This window comes from Sturnus vulgaris, chromosome 4, assembly GCF_052056855.1.
Source record: "Sturnus vulgaris isolate bStuVul1 chromosome 4, bStuVul1.hap1, whole genome shotgun sequence".
Classification (NCBI taxonomy): domain Eukaryota; kingdom Metazoa; phylum Chordata; class Aves; order Passeriformes; family Sturnidae; genus Sturnus; species Sturnus vulgaris.
Window position 1 is genome coordinate 10294938 of NC_142246.1, and position 16379 is coordinate 10311316.

A 16379-nucleotide genomic window follows, 5' to 3' on the forward strand; every position below is an offset into this window, starting at 1 on the left:
TCAGGTCAAATCCAGAATGGGAATTGCCAGAAACTCCAGTGTAATTGCCTGTCAGCCAGGTTTTGGTGAAGCTGGTGCTTGGGCCAGTGCATTAGAGAGAATGGTGAGCTCAGAAGTATGAAGATTGTCTTATTTATTATATTTAAAATTCAAAGAGGTTCAGGCACACAACTGCTTTTGAGATAGGCGTTGATATACTTTAGGTCATTAGTTTTTCTTTTGTCCCTACAATTCATCCTCAGTATGAATTGAGCAGGACTTTTTTATTTTAAATATCATGCCTCAAAAACATCTGAAAGTGATTTACGAGCTGTCCTTTGAAGACATGTACATATTTGATTTAAAACTTTCTGGGCATGAAGAAACACTTTTCTGTCAGCCCAGTGGTTGACTAATACAAAATATTTGTCCGTGCTGTGGGGGATCTGGAAGAGATTCCTAGCCTATCCCTAGGTTATTTTGGTGTGGGGGTAGCTTGATAGAAACAATACAGAAGTGCAAGCAATAGTAAAGAGGAAAGTAGAATTATAGGGGAGAACAACAGGAAAATAATTCTTAATGTTTCATTTGTGATGGTAAGACTTATTTCATTCTGACCAGGGAATTAGCATATCTCAAAAATCCATCTAGTAGGCGGGCAGTCCTCCATAATACTGCAGAGAATAGATGATGTGTATTTTGCTGTTCCAATGTGTATCTGAGCTTGGACATAAGTGTGCCGCTGGGCAGCTGCTGTTGAGACAGTGATCTTTGGAGTATGCGTTTTTTACATGCTGCAGTGAATCTAAATGCAAGAATAATGTATTTAAAAGAAAAGAATTAAAACTAATCAATGAATTCTGCATGAAAAAAATTAAGCACCCAAACCTTAACAAAACCAACTAAAAACAAACATGAATTACATCATTGCAACAAGTCAGCCAGGACAGCAATGGCATCATATTCCTCTTCTGTTCACCAGCTAGAATATTGTCAGTCAGCAATCTACTGCATGGGAGCACATATAGCAAAGCTGAAGTATGTAAATGTAGACAAGTGTTCCTATGTAAGTACATACAATCGCTTAAGGTTTTATACTCTGCAGTAACAGTAACTGGTGACTTGTCCTCATCAGAGAGTTAGCAAGGACTAGTTGCATAGTTCCTTCAAAGCATACTGCAATCTATTGCAATCCATCAACAGAATCCACTCATGCTGGCATGATCAGATTTTTTCTTTATTTTTTGAAGGGACTGTAATAATTTTTCAATAGGAAGATTTTATCCACTTTATAAAACTCTGGATCATATTAAATAAATATAAATCTACCTTTTTCTTCTTAGATTCATGTAGGTTTCTTGAGAATCCTAAAATCAGCAGACCTGATTTTACGTTGGCTTCTCTCTGATGTAGCTTCTGCATCCCATAAAGCCTGAGTGCAACTGCCAAATTACACTGGTAATAGGCGTTCAGTCTTACTTCTAATAGGCATTTCATGAGACATTTCATAACTAACCTTTGCACAGACATTATGGAAAGGGTTTTCTCCTTCAGTTTCTTAGAATTTCTCAAGCTGTATCATCACACCTAAATCAGCAGAACTCCACTAACTTCACCAGAGCAATGCCATCCTGCACGGGCTGAGGACTGGATCTTTGTATTTTGTTACTCAGTGTCCTTGTTCCCTGTCTCCTAAGGTGTACTACTGCCGGTCCCTGGCTATTGCTTTTATTGAGCAAGCAGCCTTACAGCGCTACCACGACTACACCCATGATCCCAGCGTCCCAGCAGCTCTGCAGCCCGTGCTTAGGAACCTCAGTGCTCTCTATGGGCTCTGGTCCTTGAGTAAACACCTGGCTGTGCTCTACCAAGGTGAGATCAGGTCCCTGAGTGTGCTGTGCATGTCACTTTTATCAAGTCCTGACTTGGCCGGGGCAGGGAATTCTAGCGACGATTTATGTTACAGCATTTTGTTACTGATTGTTTAATACAAAACAATCATTCTCAACCAAATTTTCTGGAGCAGGAATCTGCAGTGAAAAATTAACCCAAAAGACTCTCTCTTACCTCAGAGATGATGGAGAGATTACAGGTTTTGCTGTGATCCAGTGCTTGTGTGAGAGGATGAGGGACAGGCAGCAAGACACTGTACTGTACCTCATTACTGCAAAAGACTCTACATAGCTTAGATTAAGAGTTTTGCAGTCAGCTCATTAATGAAAGACTGTCAGTTCAATTACACAGATGCAGCTACTTAGTCTTGACTACTCAACTCATGAACTTGGCAAAAAGTTTGTATCAGTGTAATCTTCACTGGTATAAGCTTCTCCGTGAATGTTTTTAAAGGTGGCTATGCTTCAGGTGAACAACCTGGGAAACTTATTCAGGATGCTATTCTGGAGCTCTGCTACAGGGTAAGCCTGTTTATTGTGATTAAATATCTACTGTATAAACACTAAAAAAGATACGGGGTTTATAGTTGTCAGATTGCTCTGAACTTCAAGGAGTAAGGTAGCAGAATATTACTTTAATGGTTTCTGAATAATTTTCTGTAAAGTTTAGCAACTCATTGACCCTGAATCTAGTCTTAATTTATTTAGCAATAAATGAAAAACAGTATGTCCTACCAAATAATACCATAACATTTGTGGCCTTGCAATCTTTATTGGAAAGCCAGTGAAATATTTCAATCCAGTTCTTTTTATTTCATTATTGAGTTAGTTTGTGATTTTTTTTTCTTAGCACAAAAGCTTTCCAAACTGCAACATATTCTTTATAAGTCAGCAAAATTTCAAAAAAGATTCTTGTCATGTTTTTAAATTCCAAAAATATATGTATTTATATATGTAAACAGCACCATATTGATTAAAATGTTTTTAAAACCTCCTAGGTAAAGAAGAAAAACATTTGAAATACAGTCCCTTGCAGCAGTTACCCTGGAAGTGAAAAAAATAAAAATAAAACTAGGCTACTTATTGTGGATTTCTCTTAAATTATCAAAACTGGTACTTTATGAAAATATTTTTAGGTTACTCTGTAGTTCAGCCAGAGACAACTAAAGAAGTTGTCAAATGCTTGTCTTTTGGTTTTGAACAGTTGAAAGATGATGCAGTTGCCTTGGTTGATGTCTTTGCTCCTTCTGACTTCATTCTCAATTCTCCCATTGGTAAAGCAAGTGGAGAGGTAAGAAAGCCCATTCTAAAATTTGTAAGTTTAATCATGAAGATTATTGCCTGTAATTAGCCTTAACATATTCAAGACATTTCGCAAGTACAAAAGAAAAGAAAGACATTTTTTCAGTGGAAAACACTATCAGAGTTTAATTGACATCAGCTGAAAATGAACTTTTTCATTTACTGGAGATAAGCTTCAGTGGAAAACTTGTATGGTGTTGCTGTAGTTTGCTGTTGTGGGCATCTGTGCACTGAACCAAAAAAGGGCTGAGAGAAATTTTTGGTGTAGTTACACAAAGCAAGAGTTAAGAGCATAAGAAGGGCCATGCTTGATTCAGTTCACAGAATGCTCTGTGACTGACAGGGATGGATGGCCAAAGAGAACACTGTGAAACAGATGAAACAGCAAGGTGTTCTTTTCCTGATGTCTCAGCTGTTGGCAGTTTAAGAGATGTCTCATGCCATAGGTTCTGTTTGTATCATTCTTTTAGTAACCACAGATGTGTCTATTCTCCATTTTTTTCCATCCACTTTCAAATTCAGCTGTCATTTGGCTTATATCACACAATCATTTCTCCAATTTAATTATAAGAATTGTGAGAAAATACTTCCTAGTCCCAGTCCATATCTATTTATTTTCTGTGGGAGTCTTTTCATTCCTCTGACAGACCTTGTTTTCCTTCTCTGTGTATTTTCTGCTTCTGCCATATCCTTTCTGAAGTGGCATAACCAGACCTACAAGCATGACCCGGGATGTGGGTGCACCATGGGGTTGGCTACAACAGCTCCTGACCCCTCCCTGCCTTTTTCTAACCTATTTCAAGATCTGTATTTTATTCCAAAGTTTCAGCACACCAAAATTCTTGCTTAGTGGGCCAAACCTACACATCAGGGCCAAGCTGTGGGATAACTGTTCTGTAGAGAGCAGTGTCACAGTGCAGTAGTTTGGATTGGTGTGGATGGACACTGCAGACAATCCCTGGAACCTGGGGAGCCTGCCAGGATGTTTGACAGGAATGCTGCATCAGACTCCGTGGTTTTCAGTACTTCCCGTGACTTCTTGTCTGAAGTTGCCCCTTGTTCCCATGGTGATCCAATAATACAGAGGACAGAACAGATGTTGCTATGCTGGCCTAACACAATGATTACTTTGTTTGCACAGTCTTTGCAAATGAGGCAGGAAAGGCTGGCTCTACCTATCCAGACATCTCCTAGAGGACTGTAAATCATCACTGGAAACTTTGTTTCCATTTCTATAGGTATTTGAGGATTAAATTAATGCAAGAGGTCATGAGAGAGAAGCTCCAAAGGTAACTCTGGAACATAGAGAAGGAACAGAGTTTGTTAGAATGTTAAGAGTATCTGTATTGGCCAAAAGCCCATTTAACACATTTTTCGGTCTCTAGCAGAAGCTGTGAGCAAATGCTATAGGCAGAAATATAATATATGGTACAAGTACACAGTGATCCATTCCTAGAATAGTATCCCCTTTCTAGCAGACACCTGGAGATTTCTTATCAGTAGCTGATAAAGCTGTCAATATGGATTTGGCTGGCTCCTCACTGGGTAGCTCTCTGGCAGAAACCACAGAGATGTATTAATATTAGATACTAATATTAGGAGTATAATATGTGAGAAATGCACATAGGAATCTAAACACTTCCTCATATACTTAATTTTTTATAAATTCATTGAATCATTGAGAAAGTAATTTTAATCAGTGCTATTCAACCCATGTCCTGTAGAATTCAGGAAGGTTTTCTGAACTGCCTGTAAGTGTGGTTTTCAACTTGTGTCAATATTTTCAACTGAAATTCAAAAAAGGCTGCCAGTCCCTCACTCAAAGAAAATACTTAATAAAGATCTTTGTCTCCTGACTGTCTACATTTAATCCTCTATTCGTTGCTATCTTTGCACTTTCTTAGAACCAGTGCAAACATTTTAATAACAATTACAGTGTTGTAAAGAATAGATTATCCAAGTATAACAAAAAGGTGAATTTAATTCAGGATAAGTTGTGTTGTGCTGCAGGGATGTGCCTTTCACCATAAGCCACAGATCATGGTTGGAGCTGAGGAAAAGTTTCAAACTTTTTTGTAGGCAGCTTTAAGCCCTAGAAGAAGAATTCAGATTCTCTTTAAAAGAAACTTTGATGGTGTGGACATAATTTGTCCATAAGAGTTTTGACAATCTGTCTGTGAAGGTATTGCCACATTTATTTCAGGATTAATTAAAAATTGTTAGATAACATTTAATCAAAATTAGATTGGAATACGTGGTTGAAATTAACCCATGTAATCAAGGTAAAATATATTTAATATTAAATATATTATATTTCAATATTTATTTAAGTCATCACAGATATTTAGGGCTGCAGCATCTTTTGATGAAGAAAAAGGGTATTTCACTTTACCTCACTGACTGCTTTTATAATACATTAATATATTTGTTGTGCTGTACTCTCTTACTGCTGAAAATATGTTCTTTCCTGATTTTTTTTGTAAAGCTATTTAAATTTTATGCTTTTTGTAATTATGAATTGACAAATATTGCTAACATTATATTTTTGCAAAATTTGCTTCTTTTTAATTCTTCCACAAAAAATTTGCAAATTGGCAAAATGACAAATAAGCAATCTGCTCTTGAGAGAAGAATTTCTTATGCTCAAATCAAACAGTTCACACCGGGAGAGAAGTTCTGTTACTTTCCAGAAGTGTGTTCAAGCAAAGATAACAACAGCCATCCATGAGTGCTTTCAGACACAGTCCTCAGGTTTGGACAGAACAAAGATTAGCTTAATATCATCTTGTTTCCAAATTTATGCCTTTGATAGTAGAACTCCTGTCAAGTTGAAAACGAGAAACAATAAAGGTTACTCATTTCCTGCTCTTGTGCCAAGGATGGTTTAAGTGATTTACACAGAAATCTGATGTTTACAGTACTTTGAAATTTTGTGCTTATTCTTCTGCTTGTTCTTGCCTGTACATAATTATTCACATTTGTTATCTAGAAATTCAATCAAAATCTCATTTCAGCCAATAAGTTAACTTAATAATTTATCTTGCAGAGGTTTTGTTTCTTCTCTATGCATTAATCCTTTTTTACTATTATTTTGCAGTTATATAAAAATATGTGGGGAGAGATCCTTCAAGGCAACAAAGCTCTGAACAGAGCTTCGTGGTGGGCAGAATTTTGCATTAATAAACCTGTTATAGGCAGACTGAGGTCAAGATTGTAAACCAAACAACTTTTAAGACTCTGGATGGGCCTGAGATGGATACCTTGTTACAAACATCAGGAGGAAATCAGACCATATGTCTAACGCTGAAAATGGAAGAGATTTTCATTGAGAGGTGCCAAGTTTTAAAATAACTTTGAAATCAAGCTTGATCTGAGGGACTGTTAACATAATAATGACAAGAGCAAGAGCAACACGTCTGCACACTATACATATTTACTCAATTAAATTTTTAAAATATGAAGATTTATTATAATCACTGCTTTGCAAAGTTTATATTAAAAAAAAAATTCCAATCAGTCTCTTGTCATTGCTTTCATATTACAGAAGGTAAATAATTTAAAAATATTTTTCTCCAGGGATTATGAATAAGATGATAAAAAAAAAAGAGGGCTGGACAAAACTTGTATTAACTATGATTATAGTGAGAAAAAATTGGGGGAGCATCTTTCCATCTGTTCCCCTATCTTCAGATTGCAGAGAACCAACCTATATTGCCTTTCAGAAAAAAAAATAAAAATGGAAGAGGTAGGGAAAAGCAATAATTTCAATGTTAACAAAGGTATCCATCCCTGGAGGCATGGGATGCCTTCGGGAGTCCTAGCTGCCCCAGTTCTGAGGAACCAAACAGTGAGTAAAGTAGCAATGTGAAAAGATGGCTCTGATTAGTGGCACACCCTGTGTTCTCTTAGCTCACAAGTGTGAAGTTGGAAACAATCACGCTGTTAGCTTTTAGCTGAAAGGAATGTTCTTTTAGTAAAGATAACTTCTTAGCCAGACTGAGAGCAGTCTTAAATGTTAATAATTTTACCACCACAAGTTCAAGGTCAATTAAAAATTATTACCCTCAACACACTTCAGTTAAAAAAAAAAAAAAAAAAAAAGTTCTGAAATTCTATGGCTGTTGTTTATAGTCCCATTGGAAAAATGGATAAAAGCTATCTTGTTAAACCGTATTTTTTTCCTTAATTTCTTTTTCTTCACCGAACATAGTCAGTGTTGCCTGTGGTTTTTCTGCCTCTATTCTTTCTTCTTTCCTAATGAGGTACCATACAGGAGTTCTTTTTCTTGCAGTTGAACTGTGGGAAAGTTTAACCTTCTTTGCTAAAAAAAAAAAAAAAGCCAACCCAGTATAAAGTATTTATTTTCTTGGAACTGTTTTGCCTATTTTAATAAGGCCCAATAGGTGGCATCATCCTATGGGAAAAAATAGATTAATATAGCTGAACACCTACCATTAGATGTTATGGAGTTATGGGGTCTCGTGATTATCTTTAGGAATTTTCCATATCAATAGGGAATCCCAACAAGTGTCTCTGAAGGAAAGAGGCAGAGCTTGTTAAGCCCCGTATCCGGTGTGAATACCAGGGACTCTGGCAGTGAAAAAGGCAAATGGGGAAGAGATGCCATGCTGCATTAAATGTAGGGGCACTGGTCTGTCAGTCCCCATTCTGCACTGTCAGTGCTGATCAGCAGCATTACTTCACTGTCATACACGTGTGTGATTTCATCATCACCTCTGACTCGGTCTTCTCTTGCCTCCTTCCCCACAGCTGTGTGTAAATCTTGCTTATAAACTGTAAATCTGTTTATGAGGCCTTGGTAGCCCAGAAGAAAACACAAAGGTGTTTGGCATATAGATTAAGCCACCTTCATCCCAATTAAAAAAACACAGCAAAACTGTGTCACAGTAGCACAGACCTGGAGACCTGGTAACCACAAGGAGACTCACCAAACACATGACAGGATAAACAGACACCCTGTAAAAATATATCCCTTAGCCTTAGTTCCTGCTAATCTTATTTATTATGACTATTCCAGCAACAGCCAAACTCCCTGACAAAAGCTGAGCCTTCTCTGCTGATAAGGACGATATAAACTGGCAGAAAAAAGTGCTGTTTGTTTTCAAAAGCTCCTAACTTCAACTAGAGCAAGCACAGCAGAGGCTGCACCAGCAAGGACATGATTATGGACAGGCAAAGTGGGATACTCAGTTAAATAGCACAGTTATGGACGCTAAATATGAAATGTCACACAGTCTGCAGTGAGCTTAGAGCTTGGCACCCTTGGATACCTGGTTGATGGCAGGAGTTACACACCTGAGCACCAAAGCTGAAATAAGTAGAAGAGCTGTGAGGCCTTGGGCATTTACTCTTTAAAAAAATCCTGCATCCCCAGCCACTGGGTGCTGGTGGCTGCTCACCAGGGTTGTTTGCAAGCTCAGTGCAGGTGTTCAGCAGCTGTCAGGCTTTACATGCTGCAGCAAAGACTGCCAGTCTTTCTTCTCACACCCAGTACAAAGCCATGGTGAAGCAAAGGCATGCTCATTCTATGGGCCAGAGCCACTCTGTACTCAACATTATCAAAAGTAGTATTTTCTATATGAATACCTGGATAACTGTGATCAGGTTCCTTAATCAGGTATGAGTATGAAATTCTGACTTGCATTTTTAGCCAGATCGGTGTAATCAAATGAGCAAAATATCCTTTTCCTCTGAAGTAAACAGCCAAAGATTCCAGAGGTCTTCCATGTCCAGCTTCTCAGAGTAGCAGAATTTGTAACTTTGAGCTTACAGAGCTGCAGCATGGAAAGAGAGAGATGTCATGAAATTTGGCATCCGATTATCTACTAAATCATAGGGCAATAATTCAACAACTACCACAAGATGTCATTATTATATGCAGTTTCTTCCTCTTTGTAGAACATGAAATTAAAAAGGCCTCTGGCAGAACAGAGAAGTCATTTCCCTCCCACTTCAAATGCCAAATAAAGTTGGATGTGTCATTTTATCTTGGTTGGGGAGCTGGGTCAAAGTCAGTCAAATAGCTTCGATCCAAAATAATTTAGCCTCAGGAATCTGTTCTTTTAAGCTGCCACGTGAAGGCACCAGAAAGCTGAATCCAAGTAGGCCTGAAAGAGCCCTTACACTGCTTCCCCAGTGCCCTGTGCCCTGCTTCTCTCCTGGAGACTGGCAGTTTTCTGCTTTGTGGCTGTCCAACCACCTACCTGCCCAGGGTATTTCAAACCAGCTATTTCTTCTATGGTAAGATACTTCTGCTGATGTGACTCAAAGCAAAAAGGTTCTAACAGAAAGAATGAAATTGTTCACATGCACTGAATGCACACTCCTCCCTTGCTGGTGTGGCAAGATAAATACATGAATATTTCACATCACCTTTTTAGGAGTGGTAGTTTCAGGAGAAATGTTTTGAGGGGCAGGTGGAAGCACTTTACAGATGCTTTACATCTGCAATTCCATGGATGTGGATTCAGAGGTGCTTGTTTTTTGCAGGAATAAGTGGACTCATATGCTGCTATTTCTGTCAGAAATCCTCCTCCTCACTGTAATAAATGATTTATCACATATTCTGCAGGGATGCAAATTCTTCTGGTGTTTGGCTTTGTTGATATATTTTCTTTACTGACTCAATGTGTTTTCAAATATGAGTGATTTCATACCAGCCCATGCTACCAGCAGGACCAGTCTCTGTTCCAGCCATATGGGCATCACAGAGGTCTGTGTGTCCTCTGGTAGCACCCTACCTTCACAGGCCTCAAGTGTTTTGTTATTCCCAGTTCTCATTACCCTGAGATCAGAGCGAGATCATTTTAACTCGGTTCAGTGGCCTGAGGAGCAGCATAGGCAGAGGGGAGCTGGCTGCATGAGACATCCATGTGATGGTATAATCTGAGCCACACGCTCCAGCCAGAGGGCTCAGCTGCCCACAGCACTGGCACTGACAGCAGAAACAGAAGCTTCCTTCTTCTCCAAGCAAGTCAAGTCACAGGTTTATGAAATACAAGCAGAGCATTTCACATCAATTCCTTTCAAGGCAAAGAGAGAGGGAAATGCTGAGAACAGCGGTACTGAGTACTGAGTACCTTGCCTTGGTTTTTTCTCAAATGTTTGCAGCCTACTTGTGTTTGTTCAGCATTGCCACAGCATGAATCTCTCTTCAATATATTCAAGTTCCATCAGGAATTTCTTCACTGTATTTGTCAAATAATAGACTAGTAAGTGTGTAGGTAGAAAATTCCCAGTGTATTTCCTGAAGACAATTTGCACATTTTTACATTTTTTGTTTGGTCAGCTTTAGGGTAGAGCATCTGCTGAGATTTGCATCAGTCTCCAAAGACCCAGCATCACTGGGCTTTAGCTGCTTTCACCTCCCCATGTTCTTCCATCCTCCTGCCCTTTCCAACTCACTTCACTTGTCATCTTCTCTCTACTCAGGGCTTTGCTAAATACTTACTTTTGTCAACTTTTAAAAATATTCTTTGCTTTTAAGGAGGAATAACATTGAATATTTTATATTACATGTTCTTGGATAGAGAAAATGCTTCAATTCATAATGTCAGATTTTTTTGGAAAGGCAGTTGCCTGCAGCATATTTGCCATGGAGAGATAACCAGGAGTTAGAACTGTGGAAGGACCAACATGGATCTGGAGTTTGTCCCGTGGCTGGGACTGGGATGTGATTCATGCTTTCCTCATGTGATCCATGGGCCAGGACAGGTTCCAGGGCATCCAGAGGGAAGCCACCATACTGCCACTGTATTGTACAGCATATACTGCACTTACCACCTCCTTACCATTCCACAGGGTTTTTTTGGGGCAGCCTGTCTGCAAGCAATGGGCAACCACTGTCTGAGAATGAAACCTCTTTTAAGTGTGATTTTGTTTTTGTTTTTGTTTTTTTGTAAAACGTAAGACTCAAAACAAGAATCTATAGACAGACATAATTTCCTTTGGCAAAAATATGAGCTTCAATGACAAAATTGTTTATAAAGGGGCAGAAGAAGTATTCAACAAGTGGTTCTGCACTGTGTTTATGTGTTCTTATCACTGGGATGTGATGAATTTTCCAATCCCTCAGTAACCCAGAAAGCTGTTAAGCAACACATGCTATGGTAAGCACTAAAATCAGCAGTGCCATGTAATAAAAGATGGTGAAGACTTGACTGGCCTAAGCATACTCATTTCTCTTATGTTTAACTGTATCAAAGAAATTCCTCCAGAATTTAAAACCAGTTAGAGTTTTCAGTTCCACCAATATTTTAAAAGGAAGAAAAGTGCCAAACTTAATTATATAACAAACAAACTAACAGAAAATCTGAAGGAGGATTAACTTAATAAAATAATGAGCATGGTGTAATACAAAAAATATCAATCAGAAATTTTATAGAAAATACAGTTTGTCAGACAAACCTGATTTCATTCCAAGTATTCTCAAACTCTGATTTTTCCATATATGTGATGTGCAACATAGACATTTACCTCTAACACACCATATTTAGTGTCTACATTAAGATGAAAAAAATCAGCATTCTATCTATCAGCAAACACACTTGAATTGGGTTGGGAGCTTCATGTCTGACAGGATCTCAGGAAGCCATCAGTGGAGAAATCATTCTCTGTGCTTTAGGGATGTTGTTAAGGATAATCCTACACCTGCCACTGCTTATTATTTTCTTCAGTGAGCTGGAAATTATTTTAAATTCTCTTCTATTAAAATGTGCAGAATTGGTGGACTGGTAAATTAGGTGAGAACAGATATAATCTGAAATGCTTAATAAGTTAAAACCAGACTGGTTTTACTGACCCAAGTATGCAACATCTCCTTCAAAAATGTAAGGGTAAATACAGATTTTGTCATCCTAGGCCAGACAGAGCTGAGGGAAGGTGAGTGCTTTTCTCTGCTAGTTGCTCTTATTGAAGACTGACCTCAACTGATGTATTTAGGAGAGAAATGAAATTTTTCTAAATGCCACAGGAGTGTCATGGGAAGAGTAAGGAAATGCGAGATCATTATAACCGTAATATGATCAGAGAATTGATTCTTTGTCCAGTCCTCCTGTTAAAAAAAGCCAGCTCTAAATGCCAGCCTGCCTAGAAAATGGGAACTGTGTTGTGTGTGAGTATTCATCTGTGCTTGCAGAAACCATATGCTAAACTCCTGCTTTTCTTATCGGGAACCAAGTAACAGAAAGGAGCAAAAATACTGAATTCAAAGCCAGAGGAAAGTGTGGTACAACAGGAAACTGAACAAACTCAATGTTTAGCACGTCGAAGAGGAGCTTAAAATTTGGAGCAATTGCAGTATTATAGGCTTCTCCAAAGTGGAGCAAAATGTTGTACGTCAAAACAAATATAATTTGTGTCTGATCACTAGGGAGAGATTTAAGGGTATGGTTTACTTTGAAGGAAGGTTTGTGCATACACACATTATTTGAGATGACCAAACCATGGTCTATGGTTTCCTTACATGCTGTACCAAGATCCTTTAAATCAGAACAGCTGGTGCCATATGAACTGCCCTCCAAAAACATACTTGTCTGAGTGTCATTAAATAATGATTTTTTTTTTCTAAGCCCACACAAACACTTGGCTTTTTCCATCCAGTTTATCAATGATGAGTGTTTGCAAAGTCCAGAACTGAGCACTGGCTGTGTTTCACTAGTGTGAGGGAGAAGCCAGGAAAAACATATCTCCTGGGGAGTATTCCCAGCTGTAAATTTATTTTTGACACATATAGGATGGAATTGGGTTTCTGTGCTTGTTTTGATCTCCTTACAAATTTTTATTAAAGGGATGTCTTCCAGCCCTGCAGAACTGCAAATCCTGTTCCAGTCCTAAATCTGTGGGTGAGTCCTGCAGCCAGAAGTGTGGGGCAGTGGGACAAACACACAAGTGCCTCAGACACTCAGCAAGCAGCAGCCCAGTTCTTTGCTCAATACATAAATATTTGCATGGCTGAGCTATGCTGCACGGCAGATGAAAACCATGTATTTTTTTCACAGCCGTCAGTTGCACTCAGTGTTGTTCATGCAAGGCACAGCCCATCGGCACAGATCCAGCCAGAGCCACTCTGCTCTCACTGCTGGGTCTGTTGCCAGTGGCCTGTGACAGCCACCAGGTGATCCTTTGGAGGTGGTGCAGGGCTGTCCTGCTGTGTTCTGTCCTGCTGTATTCTACTGGAGCACAAGGAGCAGATTCTCAGCCTGCACAACCCATCGTGGTGACAGAGAACAAGTCTTCAGGGATTTTCCCGCTTCACTTTTTGGATCACTTTTCGCTCTGGGTTTAATTTTGCTTCTTTTGATGGGGAGGGATAATTAAAGAAAATTTTACCTTTCTGATGACCAAGCTGTCTGTTTTGACAATGAAGGAAGGCAATAGGCATGGAATTGCTTAGCTATGTTATGGTTTCTCCACCTCAGTGTCCAAATTTCTGGTGTCTTCTCATTACACTTCAGCTGTGAGGACAGTTCAACAGCAAAAGTTGGAGCATTTGCAGTTTTATTTCTGTTGCCAGGCTCCCTGTTCATTGTGGGAGGATTCCATATGCAACCAGATATGATTTTCCTCTGTGTTAAGAAATAGTCCTGGCAGTAAACTGTTTGAGTCATCTTTCTGTTTGCTTGACTTCTCCCATAATAATATTATTCAAAACTTGATTCACTTACTAATCTCACAAGACAGGATTTTAGATGTTTAAAGAAAAAAAAATCTTTACTTGTGTGTTTTTTTTTTTTCATTATGACCTAAGAAAGCTCGGAGTCAAAAGGATCATGCTGTATTTTGCTTTAATTGGGTAGAGAGCAAAAAACTTCGACAGAAAGGCACATTCCTTAGAATGTCAATCTGCAACATGGTTGATTACAGCTTGTTTTAGTAGGGAGGAATATGGTGGCATCATCATTAGTAGTGAGATGTGTCTCACCACTTCTCAGAACCATCATTTCACCTCTGAACTAGCAGAGAGATTCACTCATGTGTATTCAAATTCCCATTCAGGGATGCAACCAAGATAAACAATTAGGAGGCCCAGCAAAGAATCACTCATAGATGTTCTCACATCTTAGGAACTGAAGCAACTCAAGTGTCATATGGTCAAGTGCTGTTCTTCAAGACAAGATTAATGGCAGCTGTGTTAGTCCTGAAATCTCACATCTTCATCAACACAGATACAATGTTAAATTGTAATTAACTTCCTGGAACAGGCAGGCATAGATCTTTTATTAGAAACCTAATACTTTTTCATCACATGTTTTTGGAGATTCTTAATGGACTTGTAATGCATGAGAGAGGAGAAAACAGCCCAAGGTCTCACCATCCAAAGTGCTGTACACAAATGGATCTCCAAAACACTGCAATTTAAAGAGAAGACAAGAAATTATGCACTTTGAGCAAATCAATATGTCACTACTGGCTAGCACTATGTGCAGCAATCTCAATGCTCCATTTGCCATTTTTAGCCAAAATTTTCTGAGGCCTTCCTAATTTGGAAAAGAAGCTTAGATGAAAAATGATATCCAGTGCTCAGCATCCAGATGGCATCATGGAGTTTGGAGTAAATATCCTATCAGTGAATAAAAGATTTCAAATTTAGGATTATGCAATGATGAGTCCTGAGAGTGAAGACCAAGGGTTTACACTTAATGTAGGAATTGAGTGGAGAGACAAAGAAAGCAAGGGACAGTGCCAAGTCCTGTGCTGAGAGAAAATGCAAATAAAGTCTTGTATTTGGCATGGAAATGATAAAGACAGAGGTGTGTTTTCCAAGGAGAGAGAAAAAGGAATAATGGGTACATACTTTTATAAGTATGTTTTTCTGTTTGAGAAGGAAGTCAATAGTTTTTTACAGATTACTCAAAAAAGTTTTAAAATGTAGAGATGGTTTGGACATAAGAAAAGACTGGCTGATAGTGAGCTTTCATCCACACTGGAAATCTCTCCTTAAACCACCACTTTAAGTAATTACATCTGTTAAAATTTTTATTCAGTTATTTTTTGCTTCCATATGTATCTAGGCAACATCTGGAATAATATTATTTTCTAAAAACTTCTAAAATCCAATGGTTCACTGCAACATGTTGCAACCTTTCCATATACAGATTTCATACACACACAGACACACGCTTTTTACAAAACTCAACCCACACATGTGTGTTCAGAAGCAAAAATAAACAATTTTAAGCAAGATTAAGCTAATCATTCTCTTTCTGGGTGCTACTTCTTTTTGTCAGAAATCAGACAGAAATAAATGTCTAAATCTAGGCTAGCATGTATGTTTTTAGAAGAGTCATAGCATTATCACAGTAATTATCTCCTTATGAAAGCATAATGAATGGCAAAGAGACAATAAGGAGCTATTTGTAATATGGCATATTAATTAGAATCATAATAAAAGTTAATAAGATCATTATATCAAGAGTTACACTGTAAAATGTGGGAGAAGGAATTCTCTTATTACATTCAAGAATTACAGCAGAACTGTGAGCATATTTTACATTTTAAGTTCATACAAAAAGAATAATTCAGGAAATCTAATTTTTGTAATGAAGTTGCAGTTACATTTTTGAGTTACATAGGGGAATTCCTTTTATTTTATCAAATGCATCTTACAGAAGATATTACCACTTTAATTACCTCAAGATGTTTAGAGACATTTCCTCTTAATTAAAAATCAGAGGACCTAATGGCAGTGGTATGCCTAAGAGCCCAGGGAAATCATTTGTTGATCTGTGGTTGCTATGAGGCTATTGAGAAGTATAGATTGTCTGTGGATTAACATGTAGCTATGTAAACTATAAATGGTTAGAAAAGCCTGAAGGTTTCATGCAAACTCCATGTCAACACATACACCCTCTCTGATTACTGAGGCAATAAAATGTGTTTTAAATTATTTCATTGTAATGCTTCCACACTTCAAAGGCAAACTCTGCCTAAGCCCATTCCTTGAATTTGCGACCTCTGCAAACTCTGCCATGTCTCGTGCAGGTTATGGTGTGTGTCTATGGCACAGCAAGTAAGTCAGGGGTTAAAACACACCCAAAAAATCCCCAGAACAGTAGTGAATAGTCTACAGTAAGCAGTGGTCTCTGATCCAGAGGGTTTCAGCTCATGAAGCTGATAGAAGATGCAGCAGGCAGTGTTCTGTGCATAGGAAGCTGCCCCACAGCCCAGGGGTGTGCACTGGCTGGG

General features: G+C 38.4%; 1 protein-coding gene across 6 annotated transcripts in view; it reads left to right on the forward strand.

Moving 5' to 3' along the window:
* ACOX3 (acyl-CoA oxidase 3, pristanoyl) overlaps positions 1-16379 on the forward strand; it is an 88773-nt gene that overhangs the window by 26596 nt on the left and 45798 nt on the right. For 3 of the 6 annotated variants that reach the window (XR_015803012.1, XM_088163078.1, XM_088163079.1), the window contains exons 15-17: positions 1677-1851; positions 2326-2393; positions 3076-3162. Coding sequence is in view for 5 of the 6 variants with exons in the window: in XM_088163078.1 (XP_088019204.1) it covers positions 1677-1851; positions 2326-2393; positions 3076-3162 (330 nt within the window). In the remaining variant the exon portion in view is untranslated. Of the gene's footprint in view, positions 1-1322; positions 1438-1676; positions 1852-2325; positions 2394-3075; positions 3163-6270; positions 6690-16379 lie in introns of those variants that run through there. The other 3 variants (XM_014895295.2, XM_088163080.1, XM_088163081.1) reach the window with 2 other exon arrangements.